Raw genomic sequence first — 26,382 nt, 5'->3', positions numbered from 1 at the left:
AAATGTTTATTTCAACTTTCCAATATGTTTCTATTTCTTTTGCATATGCGCAAATTCATTCATAGCTTGAAGTGGTTTAATTTGAAATCTTTTTTTATCTATTTGTCGATAACTGAAACGGTATGGAGTGTGGCTGGCATGCTAAATGTTTTAGTTTCGATTCTAGTTGATAGCACCCATATCATTTAAAAAAAAAAAAAAAAAAAAGCTTTCAGCGTCTCCTGCAGGTAGCTTGATAAAAATCTAAAGAATATAGTGTTTACATTTATAGCAAAGCTGTAAAAATAATGATACTGATTAAAAATATTCTGGTGGTGATGTGGGGTGGGTGAGAGGATAAATAAATAGAAGGTAAAAATGTTTGTTACGTTCTTTGTTGGAATACTTACATACGTACTTTTCATTTTAACAATCCTACCAAATAACAACCAAGAAGCCATAAAACGCAAACGTCCTATCCCCGTCGTTTCTTTATACTGAAACTACACAACACTTTAATCATCAATAAACTTTACAAAATTATACAGATTCAACATCTGACTATTATAAAATCAATAAAAAACAAGTCACTATATATATTTTTTTATTTGTCATCTTCGTCATAAATGATTATATATTTTTTATTTGTTATGTCCGTTATAACTATATACGTGTATTTGTCATGTCTGCCATAATTATATATTTTTTATGTGTCATGTCCATAAAAAGTAACGATATATTTTTTTTATTTGTCATGTCCGTCATAAGTAACTATATATTTTTTTATTTGTCATATCCGCCATAAGATATATATTTTTTCATTTATCATGTCTGCCATAAGTAACTGTATATTTTTTTTAGTTATCATGCCCATCATAAGTAACTGTAAAATTTCATTTATCATGTCCGTCATAAGTAACTATATATATATTTTTTTGTCATGTAGGTCATAAGTAACTATATATATATTTTTATTTGTCATGTCCGTCATAAGTAACTATATATATATTTTTTTTTATTTGTCATGTCCGTCATAAGTAACTATATATTGTTTTTTATTTGTCATGTCCGTCATAAGTAACTATATATACTTTTTTATTTGTCATTTCCGTCATAAGTAACCATATATATATATATATATATATATATATATATATATATATATATATATTTTTATTTGTCATGCCCATTATAAGTAACTGTAAATTTTCATTCATCAGTTATAAGTAACTATATATATTTATTTTTTATTTATCATGTCTGTCATAAGTAACTATATTTTTTTTATTCGTCCTGTCCATCATAAGTAACTATATATATATATATATTTTTATTGATCCTGTCCATCATAAGTAATTATATATTTTTATTTGTCATTTCCGTCATAAGTAACTGTATATTTTTTCATTTCGGCCAGAAGTAACTATATATTTTCTTTTGTCATTTCCGTCATCAGTAACTATATTTTTATTTGTCATTTACGTCATAACTAACTATATATTTTCTTTTGTAATGTGTGTCATAAGTAACAAATATTTTTATTTGTAATGTCCGTCATAACTAACTATATATATTTTTTTTATTTGTCATGTCCATCATAAGTTATTGTAAATTTTCATTTATCATATCCGCCATGAGTAACTATATATCTTTTTTATTTATTATGTCTGTCATAAGTTACTATATATTTTTTATCTATCATGTCCGTCATAAGTAACTATATATTTTTATTTGTCATGTCCGTCATGAGTAACTATATTTTTTCATTTGTCATGTCCGTCATAAGTAACTATATTTTTTCATTTGTCATGTCCGTCATAAGTAACTATATTTTTTCATTTGTCATGTCCGTCATGAGTAACTATATTTTTTCATTTGTCATGTCCGTCATAAGTAACTATATTTTTTCATTTGTCATGTCCGTCATAAGTAACTATATTTTTTCATTTGTCATGTCCGTCATAAGTAACTATATTTTTTCATTTGTCATGTCCGTCATAAGTAACTATATTTTTTCATTTGTCATGTCCGTCATGAGTAACTATATTTTTTCATTTGTCATGTCCGTCATAAGTAACTATATTTTTTCATTTGTCATGTCCGTCATAAGTAACTATATTTTTTATCTATCATGTCCGTCATAAGTAACTATATATTTTCATTTGTCATGTCCGTCATGAGTAACTATATTTTTTCATTTGTCATGTCCGTCATAAGTAACTATATATTTCCTTTTATCATGTCATGTCCGTCATGAGTAATTATATATGTTCATGAGTCATGTCTACGAGTAATTGCTTCGAGTTATCCATAAACACCATTCACGAAATCGTTAATAACATTAAAGTAAACTTCAAGAGGATTTTGGAGGAACTGTTTCTTCCAATAATTTTACCCTCTTTAAATCCGTTTGCTTCTGTTACACATTAGTGTCCTGTTTAAGAAGCAATTAAGTTAACTAGTGTGAATTTTGATAAAGGTCATTTTTAGTACATGAAATGATAGCCTATCTGCAAATAGAAATGTACCCAAAGACGGGTGATTTGAAGTTGAAGCGGAAAGAGGAGCAAGATGTAAAACTCCGTAGAGAAAACGAAAGTCAAATGATACGAGCTTGTGCCATGAGCCACATTTCTCAGCGAGAGAAATTGATTTCCAAATCAGTTTCTTTAATCTAAATATGCAACAGTGTCAGGTTTATAATTTTTTTTTTATTTATTTAAATGACCTTTTGGTATTTTTGATAACTAATTTTATTCCACTGATACAAGCTCATGTCAAAGCGATCTTCAGTACTCATGACCTAGGTATTAAGGCATCAGGTGCATAATTTCCACTTAAATGACCTTTTGTTGCATTTGATAATGCAGGCATAAAAAGAATGACTTCTTCAGCACACCTATTTCAGTAGTGTAAAGAAAGACAAAATATAGATTTAAACGAAGATCAAAGTATTAAACCGGCCATACTTACTCCGCCTACTTCCAACTCTTTCAATCACATTAGCATCTTTTCTAATGGTATCCTGTGTTCTAATAGTATCACCAAGTTAACAAAACCTCTGAATGACCTCAATAGCTTTGCCATCACGATCTATACTTTCTCCACATCGGAGTTCTGATATATCTCCATTGTTTACTCAAACTATTTATCCTCATCAGCATCCTCATCATAACACAATGGATATACTCCTCAAACCTTGCTGATAGAACTCCGTTCAATGAGCTAAGATCCAGCCTTGACCTCAATTCAGTAGAAGAGAGCCTACACTGAAATAGACTGAGATGGTTTGGCCACATTCAACACATGGCAGCCAACAAGTGACCAAAAAAAAACCATTAACTATGATATCCCTGGAACCTGTCCAAGAGACCAACCAAGGTATTTGGCCAGAGAGAGGTCTCTAAAAAATTATCACCAGTTCCATCCAGAGCAGAACCAATGAATTAGCCAAATACCTCTTCATCTCTTCAAAAAAAGTTTAGGCCATCATCATCGTCACATCAATCCCCATAGAATGTATGTGCTAGACAACAATAGATAGTAAAACAAATCTCTTGAGTTGGAAATCATGTTTACTTCCAGGAGAGTTTCCGATGGGTTGCTATTCTATACAAGTCCTAGAAGTGAAGAATTTTCAGTGAGTAACTTGTGTACAGATCTTGGACTTCATGATTTCGTAGGCAAAGAGCATAAGATCCTTCTCGTTTTGACAAGAAAAAAATATGTGCTGGAATGCTAAAATATTCAATATTTTTATGGAGCAATTCTGGTTTCTGATTGGTTGCTAGCAGAACGTGACTCAATTTGATTCATCGCGCCAGTGTCTATAAGTAGAATCTTCCAATTTTCAGTGATCATACCCTTATATCAAAAATATTGTAACAAAAATTGTTTTTCTTGGGTATGACAAAAATAGCCAGTAGAAGACTCTTTCTCTCCCCCCTAAATAATGTACCCTGGATGATAAAGAACTATAGATTTTGGATGTAATTATTGTTAATTAACAACTCAGATGGAGAGATGGTTTCTAAAGAATCACATCAATGAAAAAACCAAGCAGGTTTTCATTCCTTAAAAAAAAAAAAAAAAAAAAAAAGGCCATCAATCCCTGATTATATGCTATGCAACAATGATAAAAAATAGCTTATAATAGATTTTTTCTGTCTGTCTCTCTCTCCAAATAATGTATGCAAAATTATAAAGAACTAGCAAGAGTTGTGGAAATTCCACAGGGGACTCATTCATATCTAATATATTGATGTTGGCATTCTGTAGATGTTCAATGTAAATGGAGATGCTCTGATATTATTGTAGTTCCTCTGTTAAAATTTCAAAAGTATTTATCTAAGCTAGCAGGGACACCCAGCATAGCCTTGTCATAAAGTAGACTTAAATATGATACTTTAATTCTTGCAGATTCCGTATATATTATTATAGAGTTAATGCTCTATCCATTTTTATATATTATGAAGTTATGATTTCAAAAATAAAAAAATATATCTATATGACTTGGGTTCATCAGCTTGAATCGAAACTGAATCCCAAACTTATGAACATATGTATATATATATATATATATATATATATATATATATATATATATATATATATATGTATATATATATATATATATATATATATATATAACTTTAGTTCCTTCAGCTGTAATCAAAACCGAAACCAAAACTTAAAAATTCTTGATAAAATTATTCTATAAAAAAAAAATAGATTACTAAGGTGCCATCAGCTAAAATCAAAACCAAGACTCGTGAAGAATTCTTGATAAAATTATTTAAAAAAAAAAAAAAAAAGATTATTAGAGTGCCATTAGCTATAATCGAAACCGAAACCAAAATTATGAAGAATTCTTAGTAAAATTATTTATAAAAATTTAATTGACTTGAGTGCCATCTTGGTAAGATTATTTATTACAAGAAATTGAAGTACATAACAATTAAACGACCCGGATGTAAGCATAACACAGAAAATAACACGCTATCATATTAATATATAGATTATATATTTCAGTTTGCCTGTGATAATTATTGATAACTAACGATCTGACCTTCAAAGAATAACAACATTGAAACAGCCAAGTATATCTTCATCTTTTTGAAAATTTAGACTATCATCATCATCTCAGTCCCCGATTAATGAATATGTTATCGAAGAATATGCTGTAAAAAACAAACCAAAAGTCTTTCTTGGGTACAATACAATATAAAAACTGCAATTATGCTATGACATGTCGAGTAAAGACGCTAGCGTAACAAGATTAGTGCGTCTAGAGTTTACAGAGCAAAGATAACACCAATAATAAAAGAACAAGAATAATAGAACAAGAATAATAGAACAAGAATAATAGAACAAGAATAAAAGAACAAGAATAATAGAACAAGAATAAAAGAACAAGAATAAAAGAACAAGAATAAAAGAACAAGAATAAAAGAACAAGAATAAAAGAACAAGAATAAAAGAACAAGAATAATAGAATAAAAGAACAAGAATAATAGAATAAAAGAACAAGAATAATAAAACAAGAATAATAAAACAAGAATAAAAGAAGAATAATAGAATAATAGAATAAGAATAATAGAACAAGAATAATAGAACAAGAATAAAAGAACAAGAATAAAAGAACAAGAATAATAGAATAAAAGAATAAAATAAAAGAATAATAGAATAAAAGAACAAGAATAATATAATAAGAATAAAAGAAGAATAAAAGAACAAGAATAAAAGAAGAATAAAAGAACAAGAATAAAAGAAGAATAAAAGAACAAGAATAAAAGAAGAATAAAAGAAGAATAAAAGAACAAGAATAATAGAACAAGAATAAAAGAACAAGAATAATAGAATAAAAGAATAAAATAAAAGAATAATAGAATAAAAGAACAAGAATAATATAATAAGAATAAAAGAAGAATAAAAGAACAAGAATAAAAGAAGAATAAAAGAAGAATAAAAGAAGAATAAAAGAACAAGAATAATAGAACAAGAATAAAAGAACAAGAATAATAGAATAAGAATAATAGAATAAGAATAATAGAATAAGAATAATAGAATAAGAATAATAGAATAAGACGCAGGGAAAGAAAAAAAGCCTAAATGCGTCAAATGTTTCTGAGCGCGCGTAAGTTGTTCTGTAGACGAACACTTACTGCAGGAGATAAACTTTCAAGCACAGGTGACTCAGAAAACAAAAATTGCTTTTAAAAGTTGTGTAGATACAATTTTTTCAAGTACCAGCGAGTTAATCAGTGTGATTGATGGATTGTGATCTCTGCGGTCAGCATGGACAGATGATGACTGATGAGGTTGATTAAGTTATACCAACAAAATTCGAATGTGGTTCTCAATTATAATTGCAGCATAGAATTTAGTGATGCAAGGCATTATGTAATATAAGAATCAACAGAATCTGGTTCTAGTCTTCCTGCTGAGATTTACCTATGTACTCTGCAAAACGTCGTCATCTTCCTATCGACTTTTGGCCTACTGTCTCCCCCACCTATCTAGCAGTTTTTCACCATAACCACTCATATATACTCCTTCAAAACCAACAACAAAGAGATCACTCCAAACAGACCTTCCTTCATCTACAGACAAGGAGAGATAATTTAACTGTCTTAAATCAGAGATTAACACACTCAACATTATCGCTAATGCAAAGGACCTTCATAAAGGTTTGGACAAGCCTTTTTAAACAAACACATTTGGACATGCCTTTTTAAACAAACACATTTGGACATACCTTTTTAAACAAACATTTTTAAACAAACATTATTGTATTAAGATGGCAAAAAATGCCAGACAGAGTCTTCCTGGTCCAGTTTTTATTCTTTAAGTTCTTTATATCTTTAAATGTTCATTCATGGTGTTTAATTTAGTTTTAAAGCAATTGAACCGTTTTCAGGTTATTAATGCTGAATGTAAAAGTTACTATGCTCTTAAGTTCTTTGCATAAGGGACCTACTGATTCTCTATTCATCTTGTATTGAGGCATTCGAGCAATTTGCGACTTTTACATCAACTATAAGCCAGAGTTTCCCTAACTCCAGGACACTACGGAACCCCTGAGCAGGGCAAAGGTTTTTACAGAGTGCTAACAAGATAATTTCTAAAACATGAAAAACATTAATTTAAAATTTTAACACCAACTAATGATAATGTTTACAACCATTTTTTTTATTTTGATTAATCAAAAGTGGTTGCTTCTTTTGTGAATTTATTTATTTATTTTCTTTTTCATGAACCACCCTGTAGTTATGTATCATATCTCTTTCCAGTGAAAAAGATTGATAATTAAATGTCTGCAGCCATTAAATTTTTCCATATAAAGCATAGAGGCTTGCCTTTTTTCTGTTGTTCTTGGCCTTCGGGCCAGGATCAAAGTATAGTATCTGTTCCGGCAGATACTGCAAGCAAAGACCATATGTGGGGGAAACCCCACATATAAGACCTTGGTCAATGTAGGGGCAACCTTTCATACCAATTGTCACTATCCAGCTCCCCTACTTCCCGGGGAGTTGGTCCCCATTTCCCCTTCACTCCTCACATTAAAAATCGGCCTTGTGCCTAATTCGCTCAGTGGGGGAGCAAATAAATACCTTGCCTTTTTTCTGTTGTTCTTGGCCTTCGGGCCGGGATCAAAGTGTAGTATCTGTTCTGAAGATGCTGCACTTAAAATAATTTGTACCAGTCAATGGACGGGAAACCCTCTATACTGGGACAATCATTTTTGGTAACCAGAGTGCCCCCTTTTTGCCTACTTTTAGGGGAGCTGGTTTTTACCCCACATTAAAAACGGCCTTGTGCCTAATTTGCTTTGGTGGGGAAGCTAATAAATACATACAATAAAGCATTTGGTCCTCTTTAAGAAAGGGTTTCGGGAGCCCCTCAGCCTCACTCACGGAGCCCCAAGGCTCTCGAGCCCACTTTAATAAACCCTGCTATAAGCAACAGATTATAATTTAGACAGATTTTTTTTTTTTCGATTTAAACTTTTATAAAAAAATAAACATTTTTTCAAACTGACACCCCGAGATTTAAAGGAATTAAATAATTTGTTGATATATTTAATTTTCACTGTCATTTTTTTTTGTAAGCATTTACTACTTAAAAAAAACATTTACGATTTAAAAAGTAAAATACTTTTCTTTTAATTAAAAGGAACATTTTTTTTTTTTTTTATGTTTCTTCTAAGTTTGAAAAAGAAATTGTTTATTTTTACAAAAATGTTTAATCATTCATCGTGCGTTAATTTGTTGTACATAAATAATTTACCAGTGCATTAAAAAGAAAAGAAAAAAAAATATAAAAACACAAGACAACAAAAAGAAAGAAATATACAGAAAGAATACTACAAAAAAGAAGCAGAGAAAATAAAAGAAAATGAACAAACAGAAAAAGAAACAAAAATAGAAAAAGTGTGAAAAAAGAAAAAAAAAGACATTTTCAAAGAGAGAGAGAGAGAGAGAGAGAGAGAGAGAGAGAGAGAGAGAGAGAGAGAGAGAATGAATTTATTAGTCAAAAGTTCTTACCAAAAGTCCAATGGCAGTCAGACTAACATTCAGTTCTTGGCTTTGCAGGCCAAATTTGGATGCCACTTCCACACAGACCAACAGATATTTGCAAGGGATCATGGGAAGAAAATCTGTGACTACCAATTGAAGACTCATGAAGGCGTTCTGCACAAGTTTCTCACTGAAAAACAAAATTAAATGAGTCATTAAGCATCTTTTGACATTGCTTATTTTAATAAATAATCCATTTATTGTGATAGTTGCAGAGAAGAAATCCTGTAGTAACGAGTTCCATAAATGGGAGGTTCTTAGAAAAAAATTATGTTTAATGTAAGGCACGTCATTCAAGGAAGAACGGAATGTTTTTTTAACGTAGCGTTGGTGGAAGTATGCACTCTACCAAGAGCCATTCTTGAATATTACAACTTTCTCCCACCAAGAGGCAGTAATATTATGATAGGAAATAAACTGGTTTCATGACAATAATAAAAATACTATACTAAATGGAGGTAATGCTTAGGAGAATGTTATCATGACAGCAAAACAGATACTGCATTGTTAACGCAGAATTTTTTTTTTTTTTTGAGGGTCACCGCTTATCAAGGCCTCGGGGCCACTCGAGGATAAAAGTTAATGATATCAGGTAGACGATGAGACAATCCCGTGACGATTAATAATGGTGTAAATAGTTTAGCTTAATTTTATAAGAGGACAGCTCAACAGGAATTTACTTACATTAAACTTGAAAATGACCATGTTATAGTCAGCATGAGAAACTCTCCTCTAGCCTAAAAACACTATCAATAATTTCCCCCACTCTTTATCTGTGCCTAAACCTAAACGTAGATATATATTATTCCTTAATTGGAATTCATTTTTTTTAGATGAGCATTATATGTTAATTTTATTTTTATTTCGGACTATTAGTCTCATCTTTATTAGTTGGTGTTTTTGGATCTTTTTATTGGTTCACAACGTTTCGGCCAACTTCCTCTGGTCTTCGGGGCCCGTGGCGCAGTTGATAGAGACGTTGAATCTCTACGGTTCCAGATGAGCATTGTCTGAAGATATCGGTTTCAATCCCACCCAAAGCGTGCCAAAGGTAATTGGTCAAAAATGTGGTGAGACGACAACAACTACGGATGGCAGTGATGGCTGAGAATGCAGTTGGGAGATTCGAAGTTCCTATCCGTCACGGTTACCACCTGACGAAGGCCAGAGGAAGTTGGCCGAAACGTTGTGAACCAATAAAAAGATCCAAAAACAACAACTAATAAAGATGAGACTAATAGTCCGAAATAAAAATAAAATTAACTAAACGTAGATTCCATGAACAAAGCTTCTTTCTTAGAACTGCACACCTGTAGAACTGCCTTCCGTTTGCCTGCTTTCCAGCTGGTTACAATCCGGTGGTCTTCAAGTCAAATGTAAACAAGTTCTTGATGAGCCGTTCCCATTGATTAATCTAATTTACCAAATTTCCATTACTAACAATTACTACAATATTGTCCCATATCCTCGAGTGGCCTCTGGGCTTTGATAAGTGGTGACGCCTATGTAAAATTTAAAAAAAAAAGAAGCAGGAAGGTGAAAAAGTCCTTGCCCACTAGATTTCAAACACTGTTTTGTACCCTGTCGAGACAGGAATGGCCTTTTTAGTGGCTTTTTCCCAGACATGTCAACAGTACTCCATCATAGGATGTATATTTAACTCTTGCACAGGTAGAGGATTGTGTCAAGAGTAAGATACTCTCTTGAGTGATAGAATGAGCCAACCATTTTTACAGAGATTCAGTTTCGGCTTCAGACGGATACTAAATCTTCATGGTTGATAGATATGTATGCATGTATATATTTTCATTTATATACTAGCAGTCCGCCCTGCATTACTCGGTTATAAAATATGCATAAATATTATATTTTAATTTATACAGAAACCGAAACATGTGCATGCGAGTGTTATGTTTTTTTCAAAACAGTTCACTTCTTGTAAGTAAAAAAAAAAAAAATACTCGACCTGAGATCAAAACTAAAACCTAAAGACAGCGAGTCAAGTACAATAGCCATTAGGCCAGCTTGACACGTTCTTTAAAAAATTTTTTCAAACCTATTCATTCTTAGCACAAGAAATCTGCCATGAGAACAATTCACGCACGCACATTTTTCAATTTTGACCTCTTCACCGCTTTTTACCAGATGACAACCGATTAAAGTTTCCACATGTCTGAATACCCTATATACCAAATCTCAAGTCTGTAGATCAAAAATACGTTGGGTGTATATATAGGTTGAGAAGTGTCCTCACACACACACACACACATTCTCACTTTTATAGATATATAGATTTTACTTGAAAAACTTCCATTTTAACTGCCTAATGTTGGTGGAAGTATGCACTCTACAGAGTGCCATTCAAGATTATTACTGCTTTACTTTATGCTTTAACCACATATAAGGCCGCTTCTCTCTCTCTTTATATATATATATATATATATATATATATATATATATATATATATATATATATATATATATATAAGGTAAGTATAGCGATCACCCAAGGGCAGCAACATTTTGATAGGAAAGAAACTGCCGAGTGTGTACCAATTATCACAAAGCAGTCATCCGATTAATCTAATATAATCTTGTGTAATTACCTTATCAGAATTTATCGGACAGGAAGAAAGGGTTACGCATTGTGGGGTTAGACTGGCGAGGGGGGGGGGAGGAGGGGCCTTGTTGCCGAGAGAACCTCACAAATTAAAAGCAGTGAAGTTTAATTTTAAAAGACTTCCTTAAGAGAAAAAATACAAGAAACGTTTATATATATATATATATATATATATATATATATATATATACACACACGTTTCTTGTATTTTTTTTCTCTCTCTCTCTCTATATATATATATATATATACATACTCACAGTTTCATAAATACAGAGATAACAATCATGAAAACGACGAAAAAATAGGCTAGTTCAAATAAAATATCGACATATCTGACTTTGAAAACTCAATGAGATAATTTTATATTTTAGATAACAATACTGGAAAAGAAAAGAAAAATAGGCAGGATAGTCTTAATCAAGTATCGATACATCAAACAGATTGCTATTTTGAATCGACTTCAGAAATCCGACAAGATAATTTTATGTACTAGATATAAATAATGTAAAGAATGAAAGAGAAAATTAAAGCCGAACAAAAACAAAAATGTATAGTAGTTATGTAAAAGCTTCTCTCTCAGCTGGAATTTACAAAAAATGCCTGACGTTGCTTATAACCACAAAACGAAGAAATATGCAGGGAAAATCCTCACATTATTTATATGCAAAAAATATTTCCTTTTTGTATAAAAAAGAACATGGTACAACAATAGCATATGAAAATTGGCTAGTCGGAAACAAAAGTTTTATTTCGCAGCTTAAATGCTATTTAGGTCCAACTCTGAAAATTCGACAAGATAACTTCATATGTTAAACTAGTAGGGTGACCCAACGCTCCCCGGGATCGAATAATGATTAACAAACGTTTCACACTCCCACATTTTTTATTGTCATCGAAATTGGTGAAATTTCCCATTTTTAATTAAATCGATTGATTGCCTGCTCTAGTTGGGAACCTATTGCGGTGCACTGAGAGGAAACTCACATGCCTCTCATATTGACAGTTAAAGATACATTGTAGTCTACATTGCAGTGCAGAGATCCTACTGTTGATTTTATAAATGTATTTATATATAATGACTTGAATTAAAGTTTAAAATGCAAAAGCCAAGTATAATGGTGCAATTATGATTTAAACAGAAACATTCATTTCAAATGCGTCCCTCTCATATCAAAGAACCTACTGTTGCTTTTATATGTCGAGCCTTTCTGCTTGTGCGTTAATAAAACTTCTCAGATGCACTTGTGACGTTAGGCTGTGTAAGATGTTAACTTTGATCAAAATCGCCTGTTCCTTTTTTCATCGGATTATTTCAATTATCAATACTTATCTAAGACATTCCCATAAAAAAACCTATCTAAAAACACTGCCAGGCTTTGTGTAAAATTTCATAAAAATCGGTCCAGCCATTTTCGAGTCCATAGGAAACAAACTCACCGACACACACACAGTTCCTTTTATATAATAATAGATAACATGGTACAGCAATCTATAAATATAAAAGAGAAAAGGTATGTATGTATGTATGTATGTATGTATGTATGTATGTATGTTCGCTTTTTCTGTATGTCTACAAAAGGCCTTTTTCAGAGAAGCGGTCGGTCGGTTCACAACTTTTTAAAACTTCTTATATCGCATATAAATCGTAATATCTCAGAGTTAACAACGAAGCTCGCCTGTCTATTTAATTTGCTCAATTTCGGGAAGATAAATATTCAACATTTGTCGCTCGCCACATGTGGGTTAGTCTTTTTCCAATAACATCTTGGGGGGGGGGGACGTTCAGCAGTAAATACTATCCTGCAGTCAAACTTGACCTCATTAACTCATTAAAACGGGCACCTGCCAAATCCAAGTAATTAAATAAATTCAAACGTGTTTCCGTTAGCATCTCGCGGTGGGGCAATGGTTAACGTCGCACTTTTTTTTTTTTTTTTCACACTTTAATTTACAACTTTGCCTCAACGGTTGGGGTTCGATCCTCATACTTACTTTTTTTTTTAACTCCCACTCCACCCCCGGAGTTTCCACACACACACACCTCCAAACACCCGGGAAACGCCGGGTACCCCTCGCTAGTCTATAATATAAAGGGAAAAAATCTGTTTAAATGTATGTATGTTGCATGTATGCTTGTATGTCTCGCAAAAACTTTCGACAGAGGTGACGGATTTTCACCAGATCAGTATCATTTTGAAGCTCAACCCTTCAGACGCCAAATATCGAAAAATTGACTAAAAATATTTATTCCTACACCCTCAACTAGGCACTTAACTAGGAGTAGCAAAAAATTATTCCTTCATGACAATTTAGCCATACATGCATGCACAAAAAAGTTTTTTCTTGAATTAGTTTAAATATAAAAAAACAAAAACGACTCAATTTCGATGATGCGGTCATGGACGAGTTGGTATGGTAGCAGCCGAAATGTCAGGTATATTTTTTTCTCGATTTTTAAAGTTTTAATATTGAAAGTGAGTTATTTATGCCATTTTATCGTTCGTTTTTTTGAAATTTTAAAAATTTTTCTATCACGTTCGCTGCTTTTTTTTTGTTTTTGTTTTGCCGATTTTTTTAAAAGAAGTTTTAGCATCGTTCGCTTATTCTTTATTTTGCATCACGTTCGCTATTTTTTTTTTGTTATAATATTTAACATCATTCGTTTATTCTTTATTTTCCATTTTGTTTTGATTTACCCTCCCCACACACTCACCACACCAGGGCAACGCCGGGTACCCCCGCTAGCAACAAATAAAAATTCGCCTGTCAAAAGCAAAGCTTGATTTGTCAGCTTAAATATTATTTGGGTCTGATTATGAAAATTATATGGGATAAATTTACATGTTAGGTATTTACAAAAAAAAATAAATAAATAAATGGTTTTCCTTGCTTCAACTGATTAACTTGTACATCTCTTTCAGATGAGTTTACCCAGCGTCCCCGTGTTTATGAACATCTCAGAATTATTGCCACTTGTAGAGATTGGAAAATCAACACACTCAAAAGGCGATACATCGTAAACTAAATTTTCCATTTATTCACTTAAATGTCATCCTCCGTGTCGTTATATTCCAAATTTTAAAACTTGACTTATTATTTAACATATTTAACGTAAAAACCTATCAGCTCAAATGCTATTTGTGTCTAACTTCAAAAATCCGACAAAATAATTTCATGTGTTAAATAACATGGTACAACAATAAGAAACGAAAATTGGCTAGTCCGAAGAAAAATTTGATTTGCCAGCTTAAATGTTATTCGGGTCTGACTAAAAAAAAAAAGATAACATTAAGTATACGAGATATAAATAATGAACGAATGAAAGAGAAAATGTAAACAAAACAAAGACAAAAATGCATAGCAATTATTTAACAGCTTCTCTTGCAGTTGGAATTGCCCAAAGAATGCTTGACCTTGCTTATAAGCACAAAACGAAGAAATATGTAGACAAATAAATTTCCCAACCATTTTCAGCGTAACAATAGAATACAAAAATATTTCCTTTTGCGTGAACATAAAAATGGCCAACTCTTTGATTCCTGTTCGGAAAAGTCGACGCAAAAGAAGGAAAAAAAAAAAAAAAAAGATTCGTTGTTCATTAGCCGAAAACAAAAATTTCGCAAGCAATTTTATTTGTCTTACATTTGACAATTGCACCAATCAACATCCTGGCAGAAGATGCTGTGTATTCATCGAAAGGTGGAAAAGAGGGGGGGAGTTATTTACACTCTTCCCTCATCTTGATAACCAAGGCTGACGATGGAATTTCTCAGCTGGGTGTTGCATAAGGTAGGACAAAGCAGAACAATGAGGATAACTGCTTCAAATGCGACAGTGATGATGGAGGATAAAAATTTAAAACTGCGCTTTTGAAAATAAAATCTTGAGATCAACAAGTTTAAAATCACTTTAGACATAAATAATAAAAAGACCCCCTCACCCCAACCATAAGAAAAAAAAATTGCATTGTAAGTGGTGATATCCACCTAAAGAATTTAACAAAATCAGGACTCTGAGAATTACGGAATTTGGATCGGCAGATAAGAATCAGGTTTCAGAGAATAACGGAATTTTGGGGTCGTTACCAAACTTGTTTTCTTGTGTAATAATGATTTTTTAAAATTTGAAAAAAATAAAATAAAAAAAAAAATAAATAAAAAATAAAAATTAAAAAAAAACGAAAGCAAAATATTGTAAAACCAGCCGAGCATGCAAAGTCCCTCCTCTACGAGTGAAAACTTTACTTTCACCATGACTAATGTTTGTGCAAATTTTGTTTTTTTAAATCCAAGGCATGGTCATTGAGAAAAGTGAGAACGGATGAACGATTTGGGGGTAATTTTACCTCATAATGACCCTAAGGGCAACCAGAGTTATCCCGGAAAATCCGTTCTGCCAAAAAATTTACTTTCACCATGTTTAATGCTTGTGCAAAAATTAACAAAATCCCAGGCGTGTCTATTGAGAAAAGTACGAGCAGGCGAACGGGAGTGAATTACTAGGTCCAATTTCTCTTTTGTCGGAGAACCAACAATAGCTAAATGGAGCAAATGATCAAAGAACCTAGAATGTAATTCAGTGCAGTTTATTTAAAAGGAAAAAAAAGTTGCTTTTGTTTCGAAAGCTCCGAAATTTGAAGTTTCCTGAAGAACAATCATATGCAAAAAAAAAAAAAAGGGGGGGATAAAATTATAAAAGCATTCATTGATGGGCAAAAAATCAGAAACGCATAGTATTAACGCTGGTATCCCTCAAGGGTTCATCCTGGGCCCAACTGTCTTCCTAATCTTCATCAATAATCTCCCAAATTACATTCTTAGATCCTTTGTATGCAGACAACGACACCGCAATTTATGGTAACTACTTTCATCTGACTACTCTGACCCCCACCATGCTCCAATTGAAATGAATGGCTCTAATTTCGAGGAAGCTCCATGTCGTGACAAGCTGCTGAGACTGACCTTTACTCCTGATCTGAAATGGTACACATACGTCAAATCTGTTGCCAGGATCGCTGGAAATATGGTTGGATCACTCTACCGCTCCAGTAGGTATCTCATTGCCGATGCAACTCTCTATCTGTATAAAAGTCAGTTACACCCTCTCTCCGTAAATGAGGGGGGGCACTCCCTCCCTCAACACTAGTTAGGGAAGGTTAGTTAGCTTTGAAAAACCTATTGTCCAGTTTTCATTGTAAAAATTAATTGTAATATATATATTGTAAAATAAATAGTTAAGATTTCTCATATATATTACGATTGTGTCGTGTGTCGTCTTTCTTGTGTTGCCATGTCTTCATAAATGTCTTAAGTCGACAAGCGGCCCTGACGACGAAGAAATGAAAGTTCCCACAAGAATGCCACCAGGGTGAAGAGATCAAAACGTTTCCTGGGAGAAGGAGCCACACAGCACATCCAACATCTCAGGTATGCTTTTCTTCACCCCCCCCCTAATGACTGACCATCTTTACGTCTCCCCGAGACCACTTGTAAGACTTTAGTATAACATGTGAAGCCGGTCACACCTATCGCTGCTCTATCGTCATTTTCATTGCAAGTGCTCGACTGAACTCCAATCTATGGTTCTCCCTCATCAAACTTTCATAAAAACACTCGACTAGCTAGAACCACTATATACGATTTCCCCCACTCTCTAACTGTGCCTAAATCTAAACGCATATTCCATGAACAAAACTTTTTCCCCAGAAATGCCCGTCTGTGGAACATTGTTCTGCTGGTCTGCTTCCCCGTTGAATAAAACATGGTAGCCTTCAAATCTAATGTAAACAAATTCTTGTTGAGCCGTCCCCACAAATAATCAAATTCTACCCAATTTATACCATTATCGATTATCGACCACCACCTTACATTAATTAACCCTTATTCTTGAGTGGCCTTCGTGCCTTGATAAATGGTAAATCCCAAATAAAAATAAATCATACAAGAAATATATAGAGAAACGAAACGTACATATATCACGTTCATTTCATAAAACAGAAAATACTTGCGGAGGGGGGGGGGAGGGGGGGATGAAAATAATAGAAGCATCATTTTTTGGACTTTGTTCGAAGTCAGGGTAAAGAAAAATCTTCAAATGTGTAAAAGTCCAAACGTTTAAAAATTCGCATATGTAATAGAAACGAAAAGCAATCTTATTTTCTTTCATTTCTTCAAATTGTATTCGCCTTGTTTGCCATGCTGTCATCTAAAAATAAAACACTTCGAGAGGATTCTCTGTTTCTTTCTTCTTTTGGGCTAGATATTTTTTTTTTTTTTTTAAGTTTCCTTTACGAGAAACATCCCTCAGGAAATTAATATTCCTTTCCCCTTTCGTTCTCTTTTTAGAGCACTTTGTTCTTTAACAAAAGGGATATGAAGCAAATACGTCGACGGCTCAACAGTTACCTTTCTTTGGAGACTTTTAATCTTTTCAAAGATAGGCTTTCGGCGTTGACTGCCAACGGAGCACAAAAACAGGTTCGACTTCTTTGAACTGCCTCTATGTACCGAAATTAAAATATCCGGTAGTATCCCGCGAGGGGCCGAAAGGGAGAAGGGAAACGATGACTCATTTGGGAGAAGGAAGCCCCTTAGTAAAATCTGACCAGTAGTGGACACTGGACAGCTACATAACCCACACATCCCCATGCATAAGTTGGTTGGTTAGTTGTTTTACGGCATATCAACCGTTTTCAGATTATTTAATGCAGAATCCAATGATTTTGAAGAAAGATTTTTTTAATAGAATATGTTGTTGTTTTTTTTTCAAGTCGGTTTCTATTCAACCCATAGTTGGGACCATAACAGGTACTACCACTCCGGGTCAGAATGGACCTGGAAGCAATGGCAATTAAAGGGTGGCTCTACACTCCCCAAATCCCGCAAGCTGGGGCCTCACCATCGGATATAGTTTAAGGTCATATCCAGGACCCCAGGCATAAGTAATATGAGAGACAGGACAGAGGGCGAACGATGATTTCGTCACGCCCTCATAGCATTGCCTAATGAAGGAAGGAAATAAAATGTCCAAAAGAAATTTTTTAAAAAGTGTAAATATACATTTAAGGAATTGACCAGAATACAGCTATAAGAATTACGTAATTTGTTGATTGACGCGTAAGAATTAGGTTAGGGGGGAAAAAATAAAATAAAATTAAAAACAATGCAGTTCGACTCACATTTACGGAATTTAATCAACGTCGGCGTTCGAATGTATAATGAAAAATAATTCGTCAAAAAGAAAACAAACATTCGAAGGATGTTCCAAAAGTAATGTCTCCTACATTTATTCCGCCCGAACTGATTAGAGGGGATTGCAAATTACATTATTATGATGATTGAACTTATGCATTCATGACCTGAAAGTTTCGTCACTCTGTTGCAGACATTGACGGTGTAAGACTAATAAAGCAACTTTTGCCTATGCAGTTGATATCAGCACAGTTAGGAGATGGGTTCATTGATTTCAGAGTGGCGAAAGAGATGTAAGTATTAAAGTGTGCTCGGAACTTTTACAACCTAGGCATCCTTCATCGCTGGCAATATGTAAAATAAAATAGGAAATAAAAAAAATAAAAATAATCATTCTGGGGCGCAAAAGGTTGTTCGTTTTATCGGTACCACTCCAGTCTTCATAGCTCTTCAACGTTTCAGTTTTTTAGTTAAAAAAAATAGGAGGCCTTACTTTTGGAACGGCCCATCAAAATAAAAGAAAAACACAGTAGGCTTAATGATTATCGGAGATAGAGACAAGACAAGCAGGCGAACACGCACGCATGGCACAAGGCGACGCACACGAAATGATCGCTCGTAGACTAAGTGAATCAGTATCGCAACAACGTCCAAAGTTAAATCGTAACGTTGTTGCATGCGCCGGGCAGTACAAAATTACCTTGCTTACGGGATGAGGGCTGGGTGTTGTCGGGGATGTTGACACTTGACCAAAGATGTCTCATATGTCCACAGAAGGATAGGATGTTTTCCTTGAGATATTATGAAAAAAGAAAAAAATTTCTCAACGAAGTAAAATAGACATTTTCGGGGACGCTTGAAATATATAGGGAAATATCACGGTAAGCCATGTGTTTTATATTAAGCGAGAGACCACGTTGTAGATGATTTATATATCAATAGGATAGCGTGTGTGCTATCTATTTTGTGTCACACTTGCATCCGAATGACTGTCGTTTAACTGTTATGACTTCCATTTCTCGTAATAACTATTTTTACCAAGAATTCTTCATAAGTTTTGATTTTAGTTTCGATTATAGCTGATGGCTGGTTCGTTGTTTTTGCTTTACGGCATATCAACCCTTTTCAGGTTATTCAATGCCAAATCCAGTGATTTTGACTAAAAAATTTTTAATAGAAATATATTTGTTTTTTTCAAGTCAGTTTCTATTTACCCCATAGTTGGGACCCTAACAGGTACTACTACTCCGGTTCAGAGTGGACCTGGAAGCAATGGTAATTAAAGGGTGGCTCCACACTCCCCAAAGCCCGCAAGTTGGGGCCTCACCATCGAATATAATTTAAGGTCATATTCAGGATCTACCAAAAATTCTTCATAAGTTTTGGTTTCGATTATAGCTGAAGAAACTCAAGATATATATACAAACACATTATATATATAAATTTTGATTTCGATTCCAACTGATGCACCCAAATCATATGGATATATTTTTTTTTTCTATTTCTGAAATCGCAACTTAATAATATATAAAAATCGATAGAACATTAATTCTATAATAATATATACGAAATTAGCAAGAATTAAAATATCATATTTAAGCGTAATTTACAGCCGGGCTGCGTCGGGCGTCCCTGCTAGTAAAAAATAACTTGAAAGGCAAAAAGACCTCACGAGGCAGGGGAGAGGGGGAATTAAAGAGAAACATGGATTGACAGAAAGCGAGACGTGGATTGACAGAAAGAGAGAGAGAGAGAGAGAGAGAGAGAGAAGAAAGAGAAGGATTTCGGCGTAAAGAAAGAAAAAAAAAAGAGAATTAAAGAGAGATAAGGATTAAAAGAAGAGAACAGCATTTCTTATGGAGATTATCTCTTCGTATGTTTTCTTTTGCTTCTGGGTTCATAAATTCTACACGTCACGTACTAAGAAAAACGTGTGAGATGTAGAATTAATGTACCCAGAAGCAAAAGAAAATATGAGAAGGGGTAATCTCCATACGGTTTAGTAGACACTCGTGGGAGAAAGACGATGGGATAGTTTTATGAAGGATCGAGAACAATGTCTGATTAATATTCAGAAGACATTTTTTTTTTTTTTTTTTACATTGGACTTGAAAACGACCATGTTACAGTCTGAACGGAATCAGTTCAACGGTAACATGTCCCACAGGTGGGAAATTCTGTTCATGAAAGTTCTTTGATTATAGATAAACCAAGGAAGAAAGCAAAGTACTTTACAATGTTTGTAGTAAGACGAGTTCTTGCTGACAACTTTTTTTTTACATGTACAGTTTATCTAAGAGATTACTGTGAATTAGGGGTCAGATTTCTAGGGGCATCCTAAACGGGGAGTTGAGCAGCGAGATGTTCATATTACATTTAGATTTCTGCATGCTGGTACAATCAGGAAAACGGGGAGCAGGAAAAGAATTCTAAAGGCAAGCTTTCCGAGGAAGGAAGCCATTAAAGTAGAAATTTTTCCCGCATCTGGGCATCTCTATAGAGAATTTTACTGCTTGTCGAGTTAGTCAAAGTGTTTACACCGAGGGTCATACAAGTAAGTTTGTCGAAAAACATTCCGATGAATCGTCAAACAAACATAGGGATGCAACATAGTTAACAGAATTGGAGCTCAGTCGAGTACTTAAAATGGAAATACCGATAGACGAAAGGCTATCAAGTTCTCTTCTGTGAGAAAGAGGCTACAGCGATAAGAAGAGGTCACGTGACTACTCTTCCTTTCTAGATATTAAACCGCAACTCGTCTAACTTCAAATCTTTTCATGCCACATGGCGATTTATTTATCTTAACATTAGGCGATGTATGAAGCTGGTGGAGAGAGGGTGAAGCTTGTCCATCAGTGAATCAAATAAAAGCATTTGGGAAATAATTTCTAGATGATGCGAAACATCATATTTACTGCTTGTGAGTAACACGTCGCGCATTCTTGAGGATTCATTCTGACTTAGGAATGCAAAAGGCATTCGTAAGTGATTGGTAAAATCTGCAGTATGTTGTGAAGAGAATGTCAATAGGATGAATGTGATGTTTCTCACAGAAAGAGTAAGTGAGAAAAAGAGAGTATGTGACAGAGACAGAGAGAAAGTAAGAAAGAAATAGAAAATGAGAAAGATATGGAGACAGAGAGAGAAAGATAGAAAAAGCGAGATAGACAGATATATATAGAAAGACAAAGAACTAGAGAGAGAGAGAGAGAGCGAGAGAGAGCGAGACAAAGAGCTAGATAGAGAGAGAGAGAGAGAGAGACAAAGAGAATAACAGCGAGAGAGAGAGAGTGTTAGAGAGAGACAAAGATATATATAGAGAGACAAAGAGCTAGAGAGAGAGAGACAAAGAGCTAGAGAGAGAGAGACAAAGAGCTAGAGAGAGAGAGAGAGAGACAAAGAGCTAGAGAGAGAGAGGGACAAAGAGCTAGAGGGAGAGAGAGAGACAAAGAGCTAGAGGGAGAGAGAGAGACAAAGAGCTAGAGGGAGAGAGAGTGACAAAGAGCTAGAGGGAGAGAGAGTGACAAAGAGCTAGAGGGAGAGAGAGAGACAAAGAGCTAAAGGGAGAGAGAGAGGCAAAGAGCTAGAGGGAGAGAGAGAGACAAAGAGCTAGACGGAGAGAGAGACAAAGAGCTAGAGGGAGAGAGACAGACAAAGAGCTAGAGGGAGAGAGACAGACAAAGAGCTAGAGGGAGAGAGACAGACAAAGAGCTAGAGGGAGAGAGACAGACAAAGAGCTAGAGGGAGAGAGACAGACAAAGAGCTAGAGGGAGAGAGACAGACAAAGAGCTAGAGGGAGAGAGACAGACAAAGAGCTAGAGAGAGAGAGACAAAGAGCTAGAGAGAGAGAGAGACAAAGAGCTAGAGAGAGAGAGAGACAAAGAGCTAGAGAGAGAGAGAGACAAAGAGCTAGAGAGAGAGAGACAAAGAGCTAGAGAGAGAAAGAGACAGAAAAAGAGCTAGAGAGAGAGAGACAGAAAAAGAGCTAGAGAGAGAGAGACAGAAAAAGAGCTAGAGAGAGAGAGACAGAAAAAGAGCTAGAGAGAGAGAGACAGAAAGAGAGCTAGAGAGAGAGAGACAGAAAAAGAGCTAGAGAGAGAGAGAGACAGAAAAAGAGCTAGAGAGAGAGACACAGAAAAAGAGCTAGAGAGAGAGACACAGAAAAAGAGCTAGAGAGAGAGACACAGAAAAAGAGCTAGAGAGAGAGACACAGAAAAAGAGCTAGAGAGAGAGACACAGAAAAAGAGCTAGAGAGAGAGACACAGAAAAAGAGCTAGAGAGAGAGAGACAGAAAAAGAGCTAGAGAGAGAGAGAGAGAAAGAGCTAGAGAGAGAGAGAGAGAAAGAGCTAGAGAGAGAGAGAGAGAAAGAGCTACAGAGAGAGAGAGAGAAAGAGCTACAGAGAGAGAGAGAGAGAGAAAAAAAGAGCTAGAGAGAGAGAGAGAAAAAAAGAGCTAGAGAGAGAGAGAGAAAAAAAGAGCTAGAGAGAGAGAGAGAGAAAAAGAGCTAGAGAGAGAGAGAGAGAAAAAGAGCTAGAGAGAGAGAGAGAGAAAAAGAGCTAGAGAGAGAGACAAAGAGCTAGAGAGAGAGAGACAAAGAGCTAGAGAGAGAGAGACAAAGAGCTAGAGAGAGAGAGACAAAGAGCTAGAGAGAGAGAGACAAAGAGCTAGAGAGAGAGAGACAAAGAGCTAGAGAGAGAGAGACAAAGAGCTAGAGAGAGAGAGACAAAGAGCTAGAGAGAGAGAGACAAAGAGCTAGAGAGAGAGAGACAAAAAGCTAGAGAGAGAGAGACAAAAAGCTAGAGAGAGAGAGAAACAAAGAGCTAGAGAGAGAGAGAAACAAAGAGCTAGAGAGAGAGAGAGAGACAAAGAGCTAGAGAGAGAGAGAGACAAAGAGCTAGAGAGAGAGAGAGACAAAGAGCTAGAGAGAGAGAGAGACAAAGAGCTAGAGAGAGAGAGACAAAGAGCTAGAGAGAGAGAGACAAAGAGCTAGAGAGAGAGAGACAAAGAGCTAGAGAGAGAGAGAGACAAAGAGCTAGAGAGAGAGAGAGACAAAGAGCTAGAGAGAGAGACAAAGAGCTAGAGAGAGAGACAAAGAGCAAGAGAGAGAGAGACAAAGAGCTAGAGAGAGAGAGAGACAAAGAGCTAGAGAGAGAGAGAGAGACAAAGAGCTAGAGAGAGAGAGACAAAGAGCTAGAGAGAGAGAGACAAAGAGCTAGAGAGAGAGAGAGACAAAGAGCTAGAGAGAGAGAGAGACAAAGAGCTAGAGAGAGAGACAAAGAGCTAGAGAGAGAGACAAAGAGCTAGAGAGAGAGACAACGAGCAAGAGAGAGAGAGACAACGAGCTAGAGAGAGAAAGAGAGACAAAGAGCTAGAGATAGAGAGAGACAAAGAGCTAGAGAGAGAGAGAGACAAAGAGCTAGAGAGAGAGAGAGACAAAGAGCTAGAGAGAGAGAGAGACAAAGAGCTAGAGAGAGAGAGAGAGAGACAAAGAGCTGGAGAGAGAGAGAGAAAAAGAGCTAGAGAGAGAGAGAGAGAGAAAAAGAGCTAGAGAGAGAGAGAGAAAAAGAGCTAGAGAGAGAGAGAGAAAAAGAGCTAGAGAGAGAGAGAGAAAAAGAGCTAGAGAGAGAGAGGGACAAAGAGCTAGAGAGAGAGAGAGAAAAAGAGCTAGAGAGAGAGAGGGACAAAGAGCTAGAGAGAGAGAGGGACAAAGAGCTAGAGAGAGAGGGACAAAGAGCTAGAGAGAGAGAGAGGGACAAAGACCTAGAGAGAGAGAGAGGGACAAAGAGCTAGAGAGAGAGAGACAAAGAGCTAGAGAGAGAGAGAGACAAAGAGCTAGAGAGAGACAAAGAGCTAGAGAGAGTGAGACAAAGAGCTAGAGAGAGTGAGACAAAGAGCTAGAGAGAGTGAGACAAAGAGCTAGAGAGAGTGAGACAAAGAGCTAGAGAGAGTGAGACAAAGAGCTAGAGAGAGTGAGACAAAAAGCTAGAGAGAGTGAGACAAAGAGCTAGAGAGAGTGAGACAAAGAGCTAGAGAGAGTGAGACAAAGAGCTAGAGAGAGAGAGACAAAGAGCTAGAGAGAGAGAGACAAAGAGCTAGAGAGAGAGAGACAAAGAGCTAGAGAGAGAGAGACAAAGAGCTAGAGAGAGAGAGACAAAGAGCTATAGAGAGAAAGACAAAGAGCTAGAGAGAGAGAGACAAAGAGCTAGAGAGAGAGACAAAGAGCTAGAGAGAGAGAGACAAAGAGCTAGAGAGAGAGAGAGACAAAGAGCTAGAGAGAGAGAGAGACAAAGAGCTAGAGAGAGAGAGAGAGACAAAGAGCTAGAGAGAGAGAGAGACAAAGAGCTAGAGAGAGAGAGAGACAAAGAGCTAGAGAGAGAGAGAGACAAAGAGCTAGAGAGAGAGAGACAAAAGGCTAGAGAGAGAGAGACAAAGAGCTAGAGAGAGAGACAAAGAGCTAGAGAGAGAGAGAGACAAAGAGCTAGAGAGAGAGAAACAATGAGCTAGAGAGAGAGAGACAAAGAGCTAGAGAGAGAGAGACAAAGAGCTAGAGAGAGAGCCAAAGAGCTAGAGAGAGAGAGACAAAGAGCTAGAGAGAGAGAGACAAAGAGCTAGAGAGAGAGAGACAAAGAGCTAGAGAGAGAGAGACAAAGAGCTAGAGAGAAAGAGAGAGACAAAGAGCAAAAGAGAGAGACAAAGAGCTAGAGAGAGAGAGAGAGACAAAGAGCTAGAGAGAGAGAGAGACAAAGAGCTAGAGAGAGAGAGAGAGACAAAGAGCTAGAGAGAGAGAGAGAGAGACAAAGAGCTAGAGAGAGAGAGAGCTAGAGAGAGAGCGAGGTAGAGAGAGAGGTAGAGAGATAGAGAGATAGAGAGAGAGAGGTAGAGAGAGAGAGAGGTAGAGAGAGAGGGAGGTAGAGAGAGAGGGAGGTAGAGAGAGAGGGAGGTAGAGAGAGAGAGAGGTACAGAGAGAGAGGTAGAGAGAGAGGTAGAGAGAGAGGTAGAGAGAGAGAGGGGTAGAGAGAGAGGTAGAGAGAGAGAGGGGTAGAGAGAGAGAGAAAGAGGTAGAGAGAGAGAGAGGTAGAGGTAGAGAGGTAGAGGTAGAGAGAGAGAGGTAGAGAGAGAGAGACAGAAAAAGAGCTAGAGAGAGAGAGACAGAAAGAGAGCTAGAGAGAGAGAGACAGAAAAAGAGCTAGAGAGAGAGAGACAGAAAAAGAGCTAGAGAGAGAGAGACAGAAAAAGAGCTAGAGAGAGAGAGACAGAAAAAGAGCTAGAGAGAGAGAGACAGAAAAAGAGCTAGAGAGAGAGAGACAGAAAAAGAGCTAGAGAGAGAGAGACAGAAAAAGAGCTAGAGAGAGAGAGACAGAAAAAGAGCTAGAGAGAGAGAGACAGAAAAAGAGCTAGAGAGAGAGAGACAGAAAAAGAGCTAGAGAGAGAGAGACAGAAAAAGAGCTAGAGAGAGAGAGACAGAAAAAGAGCTAGAGAGAGAGAGACAGAAAAAGAGCTAGAGAGAGAGACACAGAAAAAGAGCTAGAGAGAGAGACACAGAAAAAGAGCTAGAGAGAGAGAGACAGAAAAAGAGCTAGAGAGAGAGAGAGAGAAAGAGCTAGAGAGAGAGAAAGAGCTACAGAGAGAGAGAGAGAGAGAAAAAAAGAGCTAGAGAGAGAGAGAGAGAAAAAAAGAGCTAGAGAGAGAGAGAGAGAAAAAAAGAGCTAGAGAGAGAGAGAGAGAAAAAAAGAGCTAGAGAGAGAGAGAGAGAAAAAAAGAGCTAGAGAGAGAGAGAGAGAAAAAGAGCTAGAGAGAGAGAGAGAGAGAAAAAGAGCTAGAGAGAGAGAGAGAGAAAAAGAGCTAGAGAGAGAGAGAGAGAAAAAGAGCTAGAGAGAGAGAGAGAAAAAGAGCTAGAGAGAGAGAGACAAAGAGCTAGAGAGAGAGAGACAAAGAGCTAGAGAGAGAGAGACAAAGAGCTAGAGAGAGAGAGACAAAGAGCTAGAGAGAGAGAGACAAAAAGCTAGAGAG

At 35.7% G+C, this 26,382-nt stretch overlaps 1 protein-coding gene across 1 annotated transcript in view; it reads right to left on the bottom strand.

The window, feature by feature from the left end:
* The window catches only part of LOC145256176 (protein MON2 homolog), a 1,437,553-nt gene that overhangs the window by 509,136 nt on the left and 902,035 nt on the right, over positions 1-26,382 (bottom strand). Inside the window, exon 25 of the mRNA XM_080114764.1 lies at positions 8,526-8,688. Coding sequence (XP_079970890.1) covers positions 8,526-8,688 — 163 coding nt within the window. The remainder of the gene's footprint in view (positions 1-8,525; positions 8,689-26,382) is intronic.

Source organism: Euprymna scolopes, chromosome 32 (genome assembly GCF_053919585.1).
Source record: "Euprymna scolopes isolate OS-2025 chromosome 32, ASM5391958v1, whole genome shotgun sequence".
Classification (NCBI taxonomy): domain Eukaryota; kingdom Metazoa; phylum Mollusca; class Cephalopoda; order Sepiida; family Sepiolidae; genus Euprymna; species Euprymna scolopes.
Note: the sequence above shows the minus strand (reverse complement) of the source record. Positions and strands in the feature narration are given on the sequence as shown.